The 20,598-nt window shown below is 43.6% G+C and overlaps 1 protein-coding gene across 1 annotated transcript in view; it reads left to right on the plus strand.

Moving 5' to 3' along the window:
• Positions 1–441: 441 nt before the first annotated feature.
• The window catches only part of LOC112105117 (spermine synthase), a 66,725-nt gene continuing 46,568 nt past the window's right edge, over positions 442–20,598 (plus strand). The window contains exon 1 of the mRNA XM_026648821.2: positions 442–611. Within this exon, the coding sequence (XP_026504606.1) occupies positions 560–611 (52 nt within the window). The 5' untranslated portion in view covers positions 442–559. The remainder of the gene's footprint in view (positions 612–20,598) is intronic.

Raw genomic sequence — 20,598 nt, forward strand, 5'->3', positions numbered from 1 at the left:
TGATTACCTGTTCTGTTCATTCCCTCTGGGGCGCCTGGCATTGCCCAGTCGGAAGACAGGATACTGGGCTAGAGGGACCTTTGCTCTGACCCAATATGGCTGTTCTTTCGTTCCTTGCTGGGCTTACAACCTAAGGAACCAAAGTATTGCGCTCACTCTTCCCCTCTCCTGGTGCTGGAACAGCGTGGCCGTGCCAGGGAGGGAGAGGGGACATTGCCTGGGCTGGGAGCGCAGCAGGGCCCAGGGTTTGTTGCTGTTTAATTACTGCCCAGTGTCTCCCAGACCTGTGGGCGGCAGTGAAGGGGGAAGGCGGGGACCCCCCCGGTTTAGCCTCCGCGGCCCGCCTGCAGCACAGCCTCGCCCCCGGAGGCCGCCGCGGTTGCGCTCCCCTCAGCGTGAGCTGGGCGGCGCTGGCGGGTCCCTCCCCCTGCGCTCCCCCAGCCCGCCGCACACGCGGCAACGCAGCAGCCCCACGCCGCACACGGGCTCTGGCAGTGGCACTCGCAGCGCAGCAGCAGCGGCCGCCGCCACCAGGCATGGCACAGGGCTCCGCCTCGCCATGGCAGCAGCAGCGCGACACAGCACCCTGGACTTCCTGCTCAGCGCCCCAGGTCAGCGCCCCCGCCCGCCCGCCGCGCCCCCCGCTTGCACCTCCCCGCCCCGAGCGGCGGCTGGTGCTCCGCCTCTGGCCAGTCAGCGGGCCAGGGGGAGCCGGCCCCGGCCCGCTCCTTGCTGCAGGCCCTCCTGCTGCTCCAGCCGCCGCCGCGCTCTGCCCACCAGCCAGCGGCCACATGCGAGCGCTTCCCTCCCCAAATCCTTGCGCTCCTTCCTTCCAGATCTCCCCCCCCCCGCACCCCACTCCTTCCAGGCACGCAGCTGATTCCCCCGTGCAGGCATCCGGCTGCCCCTCCCCCCGGCGTGTAGGTTGCTCTCCCCCCCGCCTGCACGTCTCCTGTGGGCTCCCCTCCCCCATGTTGTAGGGCCCCCTGTGGTAACCCCCCTCAGGCATGCAGATCTCCCTGTCCTTTATATATGCAATTGCCCTCGCCCTTCAGGCGTGCAGGTTCCCCCTGCCCTGTGTCTCCCCCGCCTCTCCCCAGGCATGCAGATGCGTCCGCCACTCCGGGCGCGCAGCTCCCCTCGTGCCTCGCCATGCAACCCCTTTCCTGTCCGTCTCTGCACAATTCATTTCCCCGACCCGTAGGGAAAAAAATACAAAGTCCGCTCGGCATCGGCAGCCAGCCTAGCAACGCACCTAGTGCAACTCTGCTTCGCCAGCCTAGAGTGTTAATGCAAGTGTTAGTGCAAATAAGTGGATTGTCACTTAAAATTGTGTGCGTCTGGGGGAAGGATGTTGCTTCTATTAAGCATTTCTTTGCCGCGTGCGTGACCTTTTTCTGTCCCTTGGCTGGGTGACTTTCTTTTGGCGGGGTTATTTTTATTTTTCTGCATTTATCCTGGTGGGAAATGGGATCTGGCCAAGGTAATGCTTGGCCTAGTGTGGAAGTAAAGCGAGGCAAAATGAAGTATTTGTGTTTGGGAGGGTTGGAGGGAAATACAACAATATGATATAGAGAGAGGAAACAAGGAAGTGCCCGGATTTTCGGAGACCTGGTTTGAAAATGTGCATTGTCGGCCTCTTGCAAATGACAGGGGTAGTAGCTAAGCTAGAAAAGACTCAAGTTTTGTTTTTAATTGTTTATCCCTTTGTTATGATGCTATAGGAAGGGAGTTGGTGGGGGTGTGCATTCATGGCTTACATGCTGTGATTTAGCATGAAGACTTCAGTCTGTGGGGTTGACTTATGTATGTACTTGTCTGTTGGACCATATGAACTGGAACCATAAACTCACTGAACATTAAATCTCACCAAATGGGGGTCAATCCATCCTCATCATTGTATCCACTCATGATACTCCACACCTGAATGTAGCCATTATATGAACAACATACTCTCTTATCTCAATATCTGTACTTTGACCCGTTAACCTTTGACCCCCCAATCGGATGTATTCCTTACGCCATCAAATCTTAAACCGAACTTCGCACCCCTTGATAATCTGTACGTTATTCCCTGATAACGAGAAACTTCTACACTTAAACTCTGTACCGTTCACTTTTTTAAAAACATCTTAATAAAATGTTTAAATCTGTTCTTATTAAAAACTAGATATTTTTGTTAAAAATCTCCTATCCATATTAGGCTTTCTGAGGTTGCCTTGGGGAGGAGACATTACTGTAAAATGGGATGTTCTGAAAATCTGACCTGTGGCATTTCATTATGTAGTCTATTATGACTTGTCAGTGAAATGCTAAAAGTAGCATTTTTCTCTTATTTAAAATGGGGTAACAGGAAATGACCTGCTGATTTTTTTCTGGGTCAAAACAAAGTAGAGAGACACATATCCAACATAATTTATTATAATTTTGTAAGCTATTCCTGAATTTCTTATCAGATGATGGTGTGCAGAATTCCTGGCAGTAAGTAGTGATAAAAGTGAGCTGGGGATCAGATTTTAACTACTGACTACAGCCACAGACTGGTCAGTTGCAGGATGGGGAGGCAGGTTCGAGCCAAAACTCAATAAAAATATTAACTTCATTTGGTAAACTAGGTGGGTGATATATTTCACTTTTGGAGAGCGTTGTAGTAAACTTTGAGTGCCGATCAAAGTCTGTAGATTGAAATTGATAGCTTTGTAAGGAGGCAAGTAAACACTTGATTACCTTGCTAGTTATTAATTACTCTGATTATTTAAAATAAATATTATTTTTTTTAGTTGTTGAATGCACCCTTTTTTACTCCTGGGGGAATTCTGCGCCACTGCGCATGTGCATAATTTATGTCCCTTGCAGTTTTCTTTGCTTCCCCGCAGAAAAATGACTTTCTGACGGGAAAGCAAACGGAGCGGTCATGCGACCCTCCCCAGAAGTATGTTGCGGGGCAGCCGTCAGAGAGGTAGGGGTAGGGGGTGGGGCTGGGGAAGACCTGGCTGGTGGCTCCTATCCTGCGCAGGACTCAGCTGCTAATCCCAGCTGGGCTGGGGAGGATGGGACTCCCTCTTCCCCTGCACTGCATCCAGGGCTGGGTAAGACCCACCCCCAGATTTCTCCCCCAGCTACAGGAAGCTCTGCACACTTACCCTCACCCCCTACTTCCTGCATTCATCCCTACGGGAGGAGGTATCCATGTACAGGGAGCTGCTCCCCCATCCACCCAACCCCCATGCATCCAGATCCCCTCCGTACCCAGACCCTCCTGCTGAGCCTCACTCCCTGACTTGGAACCCCCCTGATGAGCCCCACTCCCCCTGCACCTGCCCAACGAGCCACCCGCACCCAGATCCCCACATCACTGAGCCCCAGCCAGTTGCACCTGAATCCCCACTCCAATGAGCCCCACTCCCCCAGCATCTGGACCCCTCACTGAGCCCCCCACATCCAGACGCCCCTGTCAAGCTCTATATCCCCCCACACCCAGACCCCCAACCACACTCAGCTGGACCCCCCTGCAGAGTCCCATTACCTTTGCCCCCACAACCCCCTCCACCCACCAACAAGCCCCTGTGCATCCAGATCCCCCCACACCCGGATCCCTGAGCCGCCCGCACCCAGATTGCCCCACACAGAACCCCCTCAACCCACACTTGGATCCCCCCACACTAAGCCTCTCCATGCTTGGATCCTGCCTGCCCACACCTGGTGCACCTGGCATGGAGGGGCAGGGCCCTGGGGTGTTTCCGGGGCAGGCCCAGTCCTTGAGCTGTGTGTGGATTGGGTGCAGCCTCACCGCTGAGTCTGTGTGTGGAGGGGGGGCTGTACAGTGATCTCCCACCTCTGTGCAGTCAGTGGCCTGTGCTCCCCAAAGCCACGCTGAAGTCTCTACATTTATTTGACAAATATAATTTGCAGAATTTTGCACGGAGTTTTTATTTTTTTGGTGCAGAATGCCCCCAGGAGTACTTTTTCCAGGCTGTTTGGGTTGGGGACAGTGTTAAACAAATCCTTTTTGGGAATTCTGTTTCAGTGAAGATATCATAGATTCTAGAAGCTTCATTGCAATCCATACATTTTTGACAGTGCAGGATGATACATTTTTAGTGAACCATCAAGAACCGAAAAGATATCACAGAAGGGAAAATAATTGTAAAAGTTTGTGTACTTAACAACATAGTCTGACCTTAATACTTTTCTATGCCTCCCCCACAGTTAACGGGGGCAATGTTTTCAGGTGTTACATCTGCCTTAGGCCTGGTCTACACTACGACTTTAATTCGGATTTAGCTGCGTTAATCCGAATTAACCCTTCACCCGTCCACACTACAGAGCCAGTTAATTCGAATTAAAGGGCACTTAAAATCGATTTCTGTACTCCACCTCAACGAGCGGAGTAGTGCCTAAATCGATTTTGTTAATTCGAATTAGGGTTAGTGTGGCCGCACACCACCGAATTACTGTGGTTAAAGTAATGGGGTAGTGTGGCCGCACACCACCGAATTAATGTGGTTAAAAACCGAATTAATGTGCTTAGTGTGGCCGCGCACAATCGAATTTATACAACCTGTTTCCCAAATTCGAATTATCTAAATTCGGATTAATCCTGTAGTGTAGACATACCCTTATTGTGTCTTTAAAATCCTACTTTCCTATTGTTTTTACAACACTTTTCTCTTTCCAGTTAGTGTGTGTGAAGTACTCACCTTAACAACAAAAGGGGAAGTTGACTAAACAGGGAAGAGTTGTCCAATACATAAGTGAATGAAGAAAACTACTTTTACTCTTGTGTGTTTCTGTAACAACAGTAGGTGAACAGTCTTTGGAGAGGAGTGAGTCTCTTTTCCCCAGATGACAGTGTCCTCAACTCAAATTGTGGGGGTTTTTTTATATTGAATTTCACCTCTAATATAGTTGTGGCCCAAAACAAAATATTGGTATGATTTCTGTAATGAAACCAGTACATATAATCTATAGAAATAAGTCGGATATAAAGGCTGAATCAAAGGTTATTAACTAGCTTGTTTTTTATCTCCTGTATGGGCAATACAATTTTTGAACAGAAAAATAACAGCTGCAGCTAGCAGTGTTGCAGGATGATGGTAAAGTGCTCTGGAATGTCATGAAACTACTAACAAACTGTTGATGTATCTTTGAACTGTTTTTGTTTGTTAGAGTAATGTGCGTTATTTGTACGCCTTACATTGCTCTGCTATGGGACAGCAACTGGAGAGTCTTGTTTTTAGTATATAACTTTTCAAGTGTCTCCTTCTCCCAAATATATCATTCCAGGCTATTGAATGATATTGTGGTTTAGGAAATGTTAATGTATAGTAATATTCAGTCTTTAAAAGCATGACTCTCTGTGAATGGACAGTTTATATAAAAGTTAGAAGATGGTGTGATACCTAATTATATCTAGTAACCGTGTGATACCTAATTATATCTAGTACTTGAAGTAGCTGAAATCTACCTAGACGATATAAAGCAGATGATTAAAAAGTATACTTAGGCTTCTTTCCTCTGGATACAAGCTAGACTGGGCTTTTTTATAGCAGCCTGTGGGGGATTTAGGCATTGCAGCACCTACTGGAATTCCTAATCCTGAGTTAGGCAGCCAGGCCCGCTATACAATGTATGGGGAGAGAGGACCTAAGAAAGGGATTAACAAAAGCCAACATGTTCAGTGGGGAGCCACCTAAACTCAGCATTTCCCATTTGGCTAGGCGAGGGGTATTATTGTGTAAGCTCCTCCCCTCAAAGTGTGTTAGGCAACTAACTCCAGGCCAGAGGGAGACATCTTCCTCCACTCAAGGTTCACAGTTGTGAATCCTCTCATAGAGTTAGGTGCCTGAACAGGGTCAGCCCTCTCTGCTTGGTGATCTCAGAACTTGGGTGACTGTGCATGTGCCTAGCTGCTGAAATGTAGGTGCCTCAGGGACTCTTAACTATGGAAACTTTGGTGCCTAAAGTGCCTGGGTGTCTACAGGATTAAGCAGTAGCCAAGAGGATTTTTACGAATTCCAATGGTATCTAAATGTTGGTATGTAAAAGGTGGCATTTACAAAACTCCTGTCAGCTACTGCTTAATCCTGTAGGCACCTAAGTTTCCCCCCTGTTAATTCCACCCTTAATATTTGGGAACCTAACTCCCTAAGGCATTTATGAAAATCTGATTGTGTAAGCATATGGATAACTTTACACACTATGATTAAGCACATGTATAGATCTTCATAGGATTGGGGTCATAGAGATTTAAACAATATAAAGTACTAGCTACCTGTTGGACCAGCAGTTCACAAACTCTCTGTTGAATGAACACTTGCATTTATTTGGCAGACCAGTGCTTCCTCCATCTAGCTTCTCCTGTACCTCACGGCATTGCAGAAAGACAAATCTGATCTCCATCTTTCCCACCCTTAATTTGAAATGGGAGAGGATATGATTTTGTATTTAAAACTCTTAAGTGGGAGGGGAGGGATGGAACGTTCAGTTGAAATACCTGTCAAGCCCTGTCAACAAGAACATGCAAAGTCTCCATCCTTCTCCCACCAGCTTGTGGGATCATGACATAACAATTAGCTAGTCCTCCAGAGCCTCATCTAGGAAAAACAAGGAATTCAAGACTTTATGGTTATCTAGGCCGACTTCCTGTATAATATAAGTCTGGTAAGTCCTGGACCAGAAAAATATCCAGGCTCCCAAGTGACAGAAAACAAACCACATCCCTTGCTAAAGGGATGGCAAGAGCTATACTGTACTTTAGGGCTTTGGTAGAGAACCTGGCTGTAGACCAGGTTAACTAATACAAGAACTGTGACGTTAAATATGGTGGTGTTTGAAGCTTGTTAGGTTGAGGGCCAGGTGAAGTATTTTCATTTTCTTCTTGTCCCTCTATTCGGCACATCTTGGATTCTTTTCTGTACACAAATCTGTGTTTCTTGAGTGCTCTTTATGGACTTGTTCTCTGCCACACCGACCTGTATTAGTTATTTTAAACAATTTTTTTTGTTGGGGGGAGGGAAGAGGTACTGTATTAGCATCTTCATTCCCTTTGAGGTTTTATAATTTCCTCTTCTTGTTCTTTTAATGGGTTTTTCTTTTCCTTCTTGCTGGGTGAAAGACCCACAGAAACAGGAGTAAGTTTCTGTGTGGGAGGAAGAGTGAAACTAACTCCACATAGTCAATTATCACAGTAAACAAAAGGGACTTTTCCCTCTACTCTTTTGGTTATTGTAATAATGGTAGTGGTTTTTAATTAGATGTGTTGTGTGGATTTTTAAGTTGATATCCCTTTAATGCTTCCTCCTGTTAGATATTTCTATTACATATTGTAGAAATAGATAACATTTCTTGCGTCTAAAGAAACCAAGATAAACTGCTCAGGGTGGTTGTGACAGGGTGCTGAGTGATAAGCACTTGATCAGCCCCTGCCACTCCAGCCTCAATCAAGGGGAATGGATTGGGGCTGGTTGCTTGTGTCTGCCTGGTAATGAGCAGCACCTGCCAGCCTCTTTAGCCAGGGCTATAAAGGCAGGGAGGGAGGTGGGAGCCGGGAGCCTTCTGGGTTGTTGCTGGTCAGGCCTGCACTTGGCAAAGCTGGCTGCGAAACCTGTATGTAGGTGGAAAGTGGTGGTGGGAAAACAACTGTAAATAAAGAACACTGGTTTTGCATCAAGCTGAGGCGTTCCTGACTGATTGAAGAGGGCAACAAGGGCCGAAACCAGAGGGGCCTAGCATGCGCCCCGCTAGTGGTAAACTGCTTCATCAGTCCAGATTTTCTGCAGTTAGCAGCGGAGCTCAGCCCCAACTGCTGTGAAGAACTATGCTCCTACCTAGCGCATCTTCCCCGCCCCCAGTTGCTCTCATTCAGGAAATCTAGTCAGGTGTCATTGGTCCATTCCTCCTCTGCAGTCCAACAAACAGCCTGCCTTCATTCCAGGGTTCAGCAGCCCATTTACAACACTGGAAGTACTAGACATGACAAATACTAATCATGTTGCTTAGGCTGTGGCTACACTCGAAATTTCAAAGCGCTGCTGCAGGTACTCCACCTCCACTAGGGGATTAGCTTACAGCGCCCAGCGCTGGGGCACTGTTTACACTGACGCTTTACAGCGCTGTAACTTGCTGCGCTCAGGGGGGTGTTTTTTCACACCCCTGAGCGGGAAAGTTGCAGCGCTGTAAAGCGCCAGTGTAGCCAACCCCTTATGTACTTCTGGAAGGCTCTTGGATACTGTGGTTTAAGAATCTGACAAGAATACACCTCTACCCCGATATAACGCGACTCGATATAACACGAATTCGGATATAACGCGGTAAAGCAGTGCTCTGGGGGGGCTGTGCATTCCGGCGGATCAAAGCAAGTTCGATATAACGCGGTTTCACCTATAACGCAGTACAATTTTTTTGGCTCCCGAGGACAGCGTTATATCGGGATAGAGGTGTAGTAATAGAGCTGGTGTTGTATGAACAGACATATCAAAGTCCTGAATCAAACAGCTTTGTCTGCTATATTTAATATTTTTGGATGAAAGGGCCAGGTGACATTATGTAAAATGTGAACAATTTTGGTGTGCTAATAGCTATAACAAAATAGTGGGCCGGATCCTCAGCTGCTGTGAATAGACATGGATCTAAAGAACTCAGTGGAGGGGAGCTATTCTATCTACCAATAGAGTTGAGTTTGGAAAAACATTCTGCTTCTTAGGGAAACCTGTGTGAAACATTCATTCTTTTTTGTCAGCTCTAGTTACAAGTGGCAGTCAAGAAGAAGCAAATATCTTCTATTAAATCTGTTAAGCTTGTGGAGTGGTGGGATGGAGCTTCATTCAAGCACACTACTACCAGGAAATTGTTTCTTGGGGCAACCAGGTGCAGAGTTTACCATGCACACAATTATTTTATAAATTTGACCTAATTAATTTACAAGCATACTGAGAGAATATTTTTTTTGGTCTTTGGTCAATCAGTGAATTTCAGGCACTTAAAGATGCATTCTCTTCCTCATGCATTGGGATTTGTAAGTAACATCCCAGGCATGTTTACATCAGTACGTTCTCCAATGTTGGTATTGGAGAACTTGAAATACTAAGTGGACTCGAAATGTTCAGTTTGTAGGCTTTCCCTTACCATCTGCTGTTTGGTCTCTTGCAGTAGGAGTTCATTAAATATCTCCCTTCTTCCCACAGCAAGATGTTAATTGAACCAAACACAAACACCATCCATATGGTCCTAAATGGGGATATGCCCATTATAAGGCTAGATGTGTAAAGCATAAAAGGATAATGTCACTGAGTTAGCCCAAAATGTGACCTATCTTTTCCTTAACTGTTTGCAAAGTCTATACAAAGTTCTCTCTGTAGTTAAAAAGGCCGCCAAGTAAGAATTGGGAACCCTATAATAATGAGTGTGTGTGTGCACATGACTTTTGGGGTGGGGGAGAAATGATAAAAACATTCATACTTCAGTTTTAAAGTGTTAGTGGGCTTATTAATGCTAAGCAAATAGAGAAGGGGAAATGATTTTAAAATACCTACTGTTATGATTGGAAGCCCATCAGCAGTACTTGCTACTTTGTTGGTTCTGCAACATCTGTTAGCTGCTATTTCCCAGAGCATTGCTGGCATTATGAAGCTGTTGTACAAACAATAATGCTTAGCTGTAATAGGATGCTATGTAAATTGAAGTCCATTTTTTAAATGGTATACTTCAGCTTCACTCAAATTGTAGGAGAAACAATTTTTTTTCTTTTACAAGCCACGCTCTTTTTTATACTTTTTAGACTGTTAGTCTAAGACTAATTTAAATAAAATAAAAAATTAAATAAAATAAAAACCAAACTTGCCCAATTGTCTACTGTAAAAATAATTGATGACAATAATAATCTCTTGTGTTTGTATGTAAAGAGCCTATTTCCCCTATTACGATAATGATGTACTACTTGGTGATTACTCCCTCCATAGCCAAGCTAATGATTCGAATGTATCTGATGGCAGAAAAACAGATTTCTTTGAGGAAGAAACTTGATCTGAAAGGTTCTGAGACTGGTTATTTCCTTAAAGTACTACCACTAATTAGAACAGTAATTGAAAGAAAATAAAATATAATCTCCAGTCTTAAAACTCAGGATGACTTGTGTTTATTCCCCCCAACAGGGTGTGTTCGTCTCCTCCTCTTCCCCACCCCAAGACTACATTTGCAGAGCACCGGTGGTGGGACTGCTAGTGTAGACAGTTGGTCATTGGCATTTTAACCACCATGTTGCGTATTCCTGCTCTGAGGAGTTTTGGATGACACAGTGGACAAAGGGCTAGTGGGTGCCTAGGTCTAAGTATGCTCCTGCTAGGAGTGGCAGAGCTGAACCATTGGCAGAACTTTGCCAAAACAGCCTAGCGTAGATACTGCTGATGTTTTTCCATGCCATCTGCAGTCTGTGTCAGGACTGTGGAGAAGATGTTACAATCTACAGTCACTTGCATGGAGTGCTTGACTCATAAGTACTGCTTGATTACAAAAGGTTGGCTAATGCTGGTGGGGTGGGGGGAAGGGAGGATGGGAAGGGTGCACTGTTGCAGTCATCCCAGTGTAAACTACAGTAGTGCAATTCTCTGGCGTAGATGCAGCTAGAAAGAAACTGAGTTGTATTCAGTTTCACTCATTGCAGGGATAACTTCCTGTGGTGCAATAGAGCGGGAGTGAATTCTCCTACAGGCTTGGGAGCCAGTGTTTTAGTCTGCTGTTTCTATACTCTCCTCCAGGATTGGCCTTCCAAGGAGTTGCTGAAAGTATGTGTGAAACTTGATTTCAGATTACAGGCACTCTGTTTTTGTCTTGACTTGTTTTTGTTTGCTAACTATGAGTATGTTTACACTTTGCTAACTATGAGTATGTTTACACTGCAACTCCCCTCTGCCCCTCAAGTAGTGAGTCTCAGAGACTGGATCAACTGCTTCGGGCTTGCACTATGAAGCTAAAAATAACAGTGAAGACATTCCTGTCCTATAGTGCTATCCCAAATCAGTTGACTCGGGCGCTGAGACTTGCTGCTGTGATTTGGTTTTTTTGCAGTGTAGATGTACCCTACGAGCTCTGCAAACTCATCCTGAGTTCTTAGAGTGAATCTCTGAGGATGCTTACTTCCCTGCCATTGAGAGAGACTTGCTGGTGCTATACTGGGTGTCAGCTCCCTGTCACACCGGTCTGTTAACCTCCAAAACAACCTCCTGTACTCCTTTGCTTTGCCAGGTTAACTTTAGGTGCACCCCAACTCCCAAGCCCACTTGAAGAGTGTTCCCCTGTCACTGGACACTCACAGAAATTACCAAGTTTGCAGTCTCCAAAGAGACATTGTACACACCAGCCTCTTTGGTTCAGCTGAGGCTTCACATTTTATTTAATATTACTCAGATGAGTTTATAATAAAACCAAGAATAAGTTTATAAATAAGAGCAGAACTTCGAGTGATACTGAGTAAGGATAGTGGAAAAAGAATTGGTTACAAATAAAACAAAAGTATAATATGCTTCTAAGAGAGTAAACTTAACTTTAGCAGGCTATAATCATTTGTCTCAAACAGTTTCTCACCCTCAAAATCCTTCTGAAAAGCTTGCTGACTTTTCAATTAAATCAGGATCCAGACTTCTTTTTTTATGAATCACCTCCCTCTATGAAGGGCGTTCAGCAGTGAAATGGATAACGAGATGTCTTTCTCCTTATATTTCCCAAGAATCAGGATGACATCCTGGGCTTCAGATTCCTCCCTGTTGGTTTCACATCCCTCTATCAACCTGTTTTTCCTGTTGACTTCGTATGCAAATGGAACTTCCTTTGTGTTGTTCCACAATGCTTAATTTGCATTAGAGGCAACTACCCTCCTTCCAGTCTGGAATAAAACCTCTCTCTTTTTTAAGCATAATATTAGTAAGTATCCGTAATTCCCCATAGATTTCACAATGTTATTAATGACCAGTTTGTCACTGGTTTTCATTTGATCTCACACAACATCTTTTATAGATAGAAACTGTGACAGCAATATGTTAAGTATAATGAGTTTGTCAGGCCTGATGGGAGTAGCTGACACAGAGTAGTGAACCACCAATGGGTCTCTGTATGTTGCACCTCTCCCCTGCCATTGATGCAGTAGGATTAGCCATTGGTTGTAGCCATTGGTTCTAAGTCCCCATAACCTGTAGACTAAGGGGCACCTGTCCCCCTCCTTAATATCCATACTTCCCCAGGCATTGCTTCGCATCCGTCTGGGTCACCCTGAACAGCAAAGTGTTCTGTCACCCCTGAAGGCGTGAAACCATACCCTTTATCACCCAGAGTCTTCCGCGCTCCCAGTGGAGTTCTGGGTCCCAGCTATTTCCTAGTTGTACCAGTGACTCACTGCTCCTAGCAGATCTTGGGCTACAGCACTTTCTAGCTGTGCCTCAGTTTCCTGCTCTCAGTGGAGCTCTGGCCTACAGCATCTCCTAGCTATACCAGAGTCTTGCCCCTCCCTCCGGTCTTCCTGCTCTCAGGGGAATACTGGCCAACAGCATTTCCTTTTTTTTTTAGCACACATTTCTTTGCTCAGTCTGCCTCTTCTGCTGCTTTCTTCTTCTTTATCCTTTCTTTTATTTCCTTTACCCTAAATAAACAGGAACAAATGAAAACTCTAACCTTGAATCTGTTATGGTCTGCTAAGCAAGTGTTTGGCGTGTGAACCTCAGCTCGCTGATATCGGCGTGCAACTCCTGACTACACCGGGATGTTTTCTCGAGGCATCCAGAACTGTAGGTTGCAGTGTAACCCCTCTGCCTCAGTGTGAAACAGAGATGCTGGTGCTAAACTCAGCAGGCCATGCTATGCTCCTTATTTATACCTGTATAACCCTCTTGTGTACAATGGGGTTGTACCAAGGTAGCTGGGTGGCAAACAGAATGACAATCATTCTATTCAAAGTACAAAAAGGATTAGAATCTAGCTCCCCTTTTTGCTGTGTTGTCATTGCAATACAAAGAATACTAGAAATCAATAAAAACTTGAGTAGACACGTAGTAGATATGCTGAATGAGGTGCCTTTTCACATGTTACATTCTGAAAAGTGACGACTGCTTTAAGCAGAGTGGATACAAATCAGTTAACAGATTTTGTATTTAAATACATTTTTCTTTTTAAAAACAAACCTGTCAAATTAAATTTGAAATTATGACAACTTACATTAATGCCTACGTTTACTATAATCTTTTAACCATTTAAATAAATATGCGTTGGATGCCAAGGAGGGGAAAAGTACTTTCAGTTTCTGTTAGACAGAAAATCTTTTGCCTCTGGCCGCAAAAGCACCACCTTCCAGGCTTCCGCAGTCCTCGTTCTCTCTGTACAGGTAGTGATAGGCACACACCACGCCCGAATCCTTGGAGCGATCTCTGCTGTGTCCAGTCCCGTATCCACTGGACACTCTACACAGTTACCAGATCTGCCAATCACAAAGGAACAGCACTTACCAGGTTGTTAGTTTCAGCTCAGGATCGGCATTTTGCTTAACATCACAGTTAGATAGATGTATATTGAAAACAAGAATAAATTTATTATCGAAGATTCAAGTAATAGTGAGTAAGAATAGTGGAAAGAAATGCCTTCATCTTAAACAAAATCATTAGATGCTTTCTAGAAACTAAATTCAACTAAAGGGTTAACCTCCTGTCAAAAGAAGCTTCTCTCCCAAAGTCTTCTGCAGCCAAGGTTGGCTGAGACCCCTACTTTCATGAATGCAAACATGCTGACTGTTTATTTCTTAGGTGCAGGATACCAGGTTATCTTCTCTGCCTTCTAGAAATACCCCCCCAAAGTTTCATTGTCTTTACTCCTAGACAGGATAACTCTCCAATGTTTTTTTTTTTCCTGCGGGCTCCTTTCCTGTTGACATTCTTTGTTAACATTTGACTTTGTATGTAAATTGGCAACCATTGTGTTAGCTAACAATGCTTAATTTATATCCCGACAGAGAGATGCACATTTCTTACCTCCTGTCTGGAGGGACTCGTCTGAGGCATGTCACCTTTTGATGACCTACTTTTTACCTTATGTGCTTAAGAACATAATTTTCTGGTACAGATACATAAGTCTTTGCATAGTACATGTACATACATTTCACAATGACATTTATGACCAGTGTGATACTGGCTTTCATTTGAAACCTCACATGACATGCTTTGGCGAACTAGAATGTGCACACCAGATTTGAGAGTTGTGTAACCCTTCTCTACACCCATTTCAGTTGACTTTCAGAGGTTCTTGGGTCACATGCATATTCCAACAGTAATAAAAAAAATCTGAATAAATGTATACTTAAACTATATAACTACTTAAATAAATGTGTATAGATAGTGCCTCCTCTTAGTTAACAACAAAAAAAAAAGGTACCGAATTTTGGTACTTGGTTGCATATCAATGAGTTTTAATTGTTATATCCGCCAATGAGAATGAACCAGTACTTATTTCCCTAAACAAAATACGATTGCAGAGTGAGATTAAAATCGAAGTGCCTTAAATCATTATTAAAATCAGCAAGCAGGAAACCTTGCTTTCATCACTGATGTTAATCAATTCATCCTGGCTTTAAGTAATTATATAATAGTACAGTAAAGTCCTTGGTCTTGCCCTTAGGTACACTATATCTTGGAAAAGGAATTAAGTAGTTAATATCTTGCAGTATTTTATTTTCCAAGACACAGAGGTTGACAGCACAGTGGCATGACTTGAATACTCAACTACCAGTGCTTGAAAAAGTTATTGGATGCCTACTAGCAGAAGGCCTGAATCTGATAGTCAAAGGTAGATATGAAAGATGAGGGAATCTCAACAGGCGTATATAGGGGATCAATAACATTCGAACAAGGCCAGAACCCCTGCTACCTTGGATTCTGGGTAGGGGGAGGTGCTTGAGGCTTCATCTCTCAGCGTCTGGGTAATAGGTGTTTGAAACTCAATCCTTCCCTAGCTGCTGGAGGAAAGCAGCTTTCTGTCTTGCATTGCCTCATAGCTGCTGAAAGAATGGATGGAGAGTTTCTGTTATTGAATCCCTCCCTCACAACTGTTAGTTGCAAGGGAGAGATCGTGGGTCTCTGCTAGTGTATTATTTTCTCCCCCCTCCCTTGTGAAGAGATAAGTCTGCACCAGGCTATTCTTTCTTCCCCTGCCTCTCTTTTACTGGGACATATCCAGTGTCTGCCTACGATGCTGCTGGGTTGCTTTCCTAAGGATCCGTAGCTTGAAACTGATGTGATTCTTGATAATGTCACAGGTGTCAGTAGGGTTCTGAATAGCAGCAGGGAAACTGGTCAGTCTCATTTAATTTCACTCTGCTGCTACTTGGCAAACTTAAGGCAAAAGGGACTGGAGCCATCTGCGAGCCCAGAAAACACATTGCTTTGTCTTACATTTGGATAGTTTATCATTTTAGCCAGAAGGACTAGTAAACTTTTTTTAATGAAAGATTAGATTCTGTAGAAATGGCTGGCTTAAGACCTCACGCTTGCCAGGAAAAGCTTTCCATTTACCATTGCGGAGTAGTTTTTGCATAGTGGTGTGGTGTGTTCAACCCAGGCCTTGCTTGAAGAACCGGTCTACATGCAAACTGTTGCTGAAAAAAACAATCAGTTCTAATTACAGCTGGTTGGGTGGCAAAACAGCCCTTTCTTTATTTCTGTCAATATCAAACTTTTGGAAAATCTCTATTTTTATTTGCACCCTTTTGTTTTGGTGCAAGTCTCTGTGAGCATTGTCTATGAAAGAAGTGGTATGTCACTGTGCCAGTGCGCGCGCGTGCTCTCTCTCTCTCTGCTATCTTGCAAGAAGTATGCCTTTTATGGAATCAGCATGCCAAATTCTGACAGGCATGATTAGTGTCTTTTCCCTCTTGGCTAAACTAAGCAAAACCATAAAATACACCTCTACCCCGATATAGCGCTGTCCTCGGGAGCCAAAAAAATCTTACTGCATTATAGGTGAAGCCGCGTTATATGGAACTTGCTTTGATCTGCCGGAGTGCGCAACCCCGCCTCCCTGGAGCGCTGCTTTACTGCGTTATATCCGAATTCGTGTTCTATCGGGTCACGTTATATCGGGGTAGAGGGGTACTTAAGACAGAAACAACTTGTGTGTGTGTGTGTGTGTGTGTTTAATTGCATTAGGGCAACTGTTAAGTAGGAGGAGTCAAAAATAGAAAAGGGATGGAGCGGGGTCATTGAATTCCAATGAGCAAGGAATATTATTTGTGCTGTACACAAGCCAGGAAAAGTACTTCTCATATTGAGGAAATGTAGTTAGGTACTGTGAGTCAAGCAACTGTTTTGGAGATCAATTTATCATCTCTGACAAGTGAGGCTAATGCATGTTTATGCAACTAAAAATCAAAGCAGATACTGAAGGTGTGACCTTTGTTTGTGTTTCAAACTTTGAAACAAATGGCCCTCCCTTCCCAAATAGCTTAAATCTCAACCACCCTGAAAGTATTTTAAATCTGGCTTTGCTAGATCCTGAACTGGCTGTAGGATAGGCAGACTTTATATTGGGATGAAGATTTTTCTAGTGATGACCAGTTACAAAAAACATCCTGTGGGCTGGTGACTTTTGGGTCTGATTTGATTTGTCTGTCTACGCTGGCCCTCATCCTTCAAGGAGCACTGTAATGGTGAACTCTAATGCCCACTCAGAGCGGCCTTGCGGGATCATGGCTTTAGATGGTTAAACTCCTCAAGGCAGGGAGCATGTCTTCCTTGTGTCCTCCTGAGCTCCCAGTGCTTAGCAAATAAAAACATGGGTGGGACTTCAGATGAGTAGGAGTCCAGAGGCCAATAAATACACCCCATACAAAAGGAAAAGGGTTTTTTTTTTAGTATTTAATGCCAAAATTGAGACATTTTGTAGCCAAATAGACCAACTCAAAGCAAGGTTTAGGCAGTTTATGTCTAAGCCACATAGTAGTAAAAACACCAGCACCTTGTCTAAGCGAGTGTTCCCACTGTTAGAGGTGCACCAGTGGTCTCAAGAATAGGTCCCTACCCCCACCTCCCGTAGACAAAATGCCTAGATTTAGGTACATTATTTGGGCACTGCACTACTATTTCCCATGTTTTAAATAACACCAATAGTACACTAGTTGCTTTGACTTGGTATTCCGTCGACCTAGCACTGTCTACATGGGGATTTAGGTCAGCATAGCTACACCGCTCACGGGCGTGCATTTTTCACACCCCTGAGCGACCTAGGTTATGCTGACCTAACTTTCTAGTGTAGATCATGCCTAAGTCTCCTCATCTTTATTTGCAACTCTGGCTTTCTCTGTCGTACGTTATCCAGTTTAGCTTCTAAACTTGTTGGGGCAGTGACCATATCTCTCATCTGTAAAGAGCCATGCAAACTATGGTACTATATAACCAATGCTTATACAGCTATGCGATTGTTAAGAATGGGAAGTAAAAAATGGGCTATCCAATTGAAACTTTAGATAGGCAGAATGGAATTTCCTCAGGATACTGGGATTATGGTTTCTAACAGACTTCACATTCTGCTTTTACTGTGTTTAATTATAGGCTATGATGTGGGGGGCTTGCTACCAGTTTCTCAGTACACAGTCATGACTCATATAGGTTTGAAACATTTTAATCCATGATAACTGTTCTTGTGGCAAAAGTTTGCCATTCATCTTGTTTAAAATGAAGTTTTTGTCTTTGAAGCCAGACAGAAATGTGTCCTTTAGTGTCCTTTTTAAAGACTGAGTAAATACATCCTGCCATGTCACTTTATCAATTCTCTCAGAGCCGAAGTCATTAGATGCAGTTGGTGCAGAACTTCAAGTGATTAGATGTCTCACAAAACTAATGCCACTGTGAACATACACATTTTTAGTTATTATCAAGACTTTCACTCATGTTTTAGAGCAATGTCCTCTATCTTTTGTATCTAGCACAATGGGACTCTGATACTGATTGGGACTTCTGGATGCTACTCTAATACCAGTAATTATTAACAGTTTTTTAATTCTATAATCTGAGAATTGGGACTATAAATGTGCTTTAAAGGGACATCAATTTATACATCACATTGGATTTTTCAACTGACCCTTTACAGTTTACTTCATGCATCTGACAACCCCTTAAGGTATTTGCAATGTAAGCACAGGCAGAGTGTAGCAACTAAACAGTCGTGCTTTGTTTTGTTTTACATGTACTGATGTCTAAATTTTCACAACTGTCCACTCATTTGTATATCTTGGAGGGGAGGGAGAGACTTTTGTTTGTTTTTAAATGTTATTTCAGTTGACAAAAATTATCAGGGAATTCAGGCACACAGTTGCTCCAGATCTCCTCCTGACAGTTAGCGTGGCTTGCAGTCACATTTTTAAAAAGAGACAAGGTTTCTCTTATACTCCCCTTCCTGTGTGAATACAAAGAGAAAAGTGAACATCTTCCTTACTAGGATTCAAGAAAAAAAGACAACTACTTGAGTATCTGTAATATAATGGAATGCAAATAGACTAGATCGGTAACTATGGTGAATCTTGTCCATGTGCATTGTGTTGAATTGATGGCAATGGTCCCAGTCCTGTAGCTCCTACTCATTTGTATCATATTGGCCTTGTAGCTGGAACTCATCAAAGCATTTTTGTTTCAATACACATGAAAGAATAGAATCGTGCTTGCGTCTCATAACTATATTCAGTTTGCACTGCTTGTGAGAATTAAACTTAGCAAAAACTTTAGTCACTAAGGCCTTGTCTACACTGCCATTTTACAGCTCTGCAACTTTCTCGCGCAGGGGTGTGAAAAAGCACCCCCATGAGCACTGCAAGTTTCAGCTCTGTAAAGTGGTAGCGTAGACAGTGCACCAATGCTGGGAGCTAGTCCCCTCATGGGGGTGGTTTTTTTACAGCACTGGGAGAGCTCTCTCCCAGCGCTGGTGCCGCGACTACACAGCCAAGTTAAAGCACTGCCGTGGCAGCGCTTTAACGTTGCTAGTGAAGACATACCCTTAGGAAAGCTGATGTTGCTCTGAATTCCCACGGGTAGCAAAAGTTTCAGAGCTAAGGTGCAGTTTTTACACAGGCCTGGTTTGCACTAAAAAATTAGGTTGACCCAGCTACATCACTCGTGCAGGAAAAAAAATAATCCATGTCTCTGAGCCGTGTAGTTAAGCCAGCCTAACCCCCGGTATAGGCAGTGCTAGGTTGATGAAAGAATTATTTCATTGACCTAGCTACTGTGCCTCAGGGAGGTGGATTACCTACGCTCACAGGGGAATCCCTCCTATTGGCATAGGTAGTGTCTACACTGTAGCAGCGCAGCTGTGCCGCTGTAGCATTTCAAGTGCACACAAGCCTTTAGTCACTTTTCAAAGTAGAATAGCAGTTCAACGTTAACCTGCAAAAAGTAAAAGTTCTCTCTTCTTGGCTTATGATATGTAAATAAGATCTGACCCAAATTATAATCCTCCCAACCCCCCAAAGTAATTAACTTCTTTTTCGGTGACTTGGTTGGAGATATGGATAGGTAGGACTGGAGTAGAAGATTTCTCAGTTTGAAAAGTAATCTTCTGAAAGCAGTTCTCCCAACTGCAATGGCTTTATTATTATTTTTTTTTTAAACTCAATTTCAAACAGCCTACATAAAAATTCCTTCCTTTCTGGGTTGCTCTTGTTTTCACTGTCTTATCACATCACTCCCTAGTGGGGTGTGGTATTTTGTTTTGTTTTTTACTTTCCCCCTCTCCAGTCCACCAAGGAGTACTTCAGCAAAAACAGTGAAGTCAAGACATGCAAACATAAAAAGCAAAGAAGAAATCCTTTTAGGTCTTCTCCATGCAAAATTTCCCTTTCTCTAGCAGTCACCTTACTTTTATTACACTATCTCCTAGAAGCTCCAAGTGGGCTAAGATTATGAGTATTAAAGAAATTCACTTTTACTCTTGGTCTGTGTACATTGTGTAGTTTCTACATTCCTATTTTGGTAGCGTAATTTTAGAACGTCACTACTACTGTGACAGTCTATTAAGGAAATGTAGCCCTCTGAACCCATCTCCCATATTCTAGACATGAGGAACCTAATAAAACAGAGCAGGTGCACAGGAAAACCCAATGTTGATCCACTTTCCCATGTACAATTGTATAATAGGTGGGTCATTTCCACCCAGCTTCATGAGTATTCTGCTTATTCAGAGATATAAATCAACTTGAAATATTGGGTGGCTGCTCACATGTGGAAATTATTAAAAATTCAGTTCCCAAATGTCTTGATAGTCTTGGTACAGAGCTATGCTTCCTGCACTGTGTGTCTGCATGGACTTAGTGTGCATAAAACAAAGGATTTTCCTATGGTGTTTTTCTTTTAGAGAACAGAATGCTTCTAAACTTAGTACTGGGGGAGGTGTTTGTTGCCAAGGCCAATTGTTTTTAGAGGACATATTTTCACCAACTTGAAGCAAAAAGTAGCTCAGTTGTTTGAAAGCTCATGTTAGAATGGGGTTTGTTATGCTCTTCAGTTTCTTTTTAAAAGCATCCCTTCAACAAAAGCTACAATTAAAAGCTATTAATACAAGAACGAACAGCCTCCCTTAGAA

This window comes from Terrapene carolina, unplaced genomic scaffold, assembly GCF_002925995.2.
Source record: "Terrapene carolina triunguis isolate 2854851 unplaced genomic scaffold, T_m_triunguis-2.0 Scaffold22, whole genome shotgun sequence".
NCBI lineage: Eukaryota > Metazoa > Chordata > Testudines > Emydidae > Terrapene > Terrapene triunguis.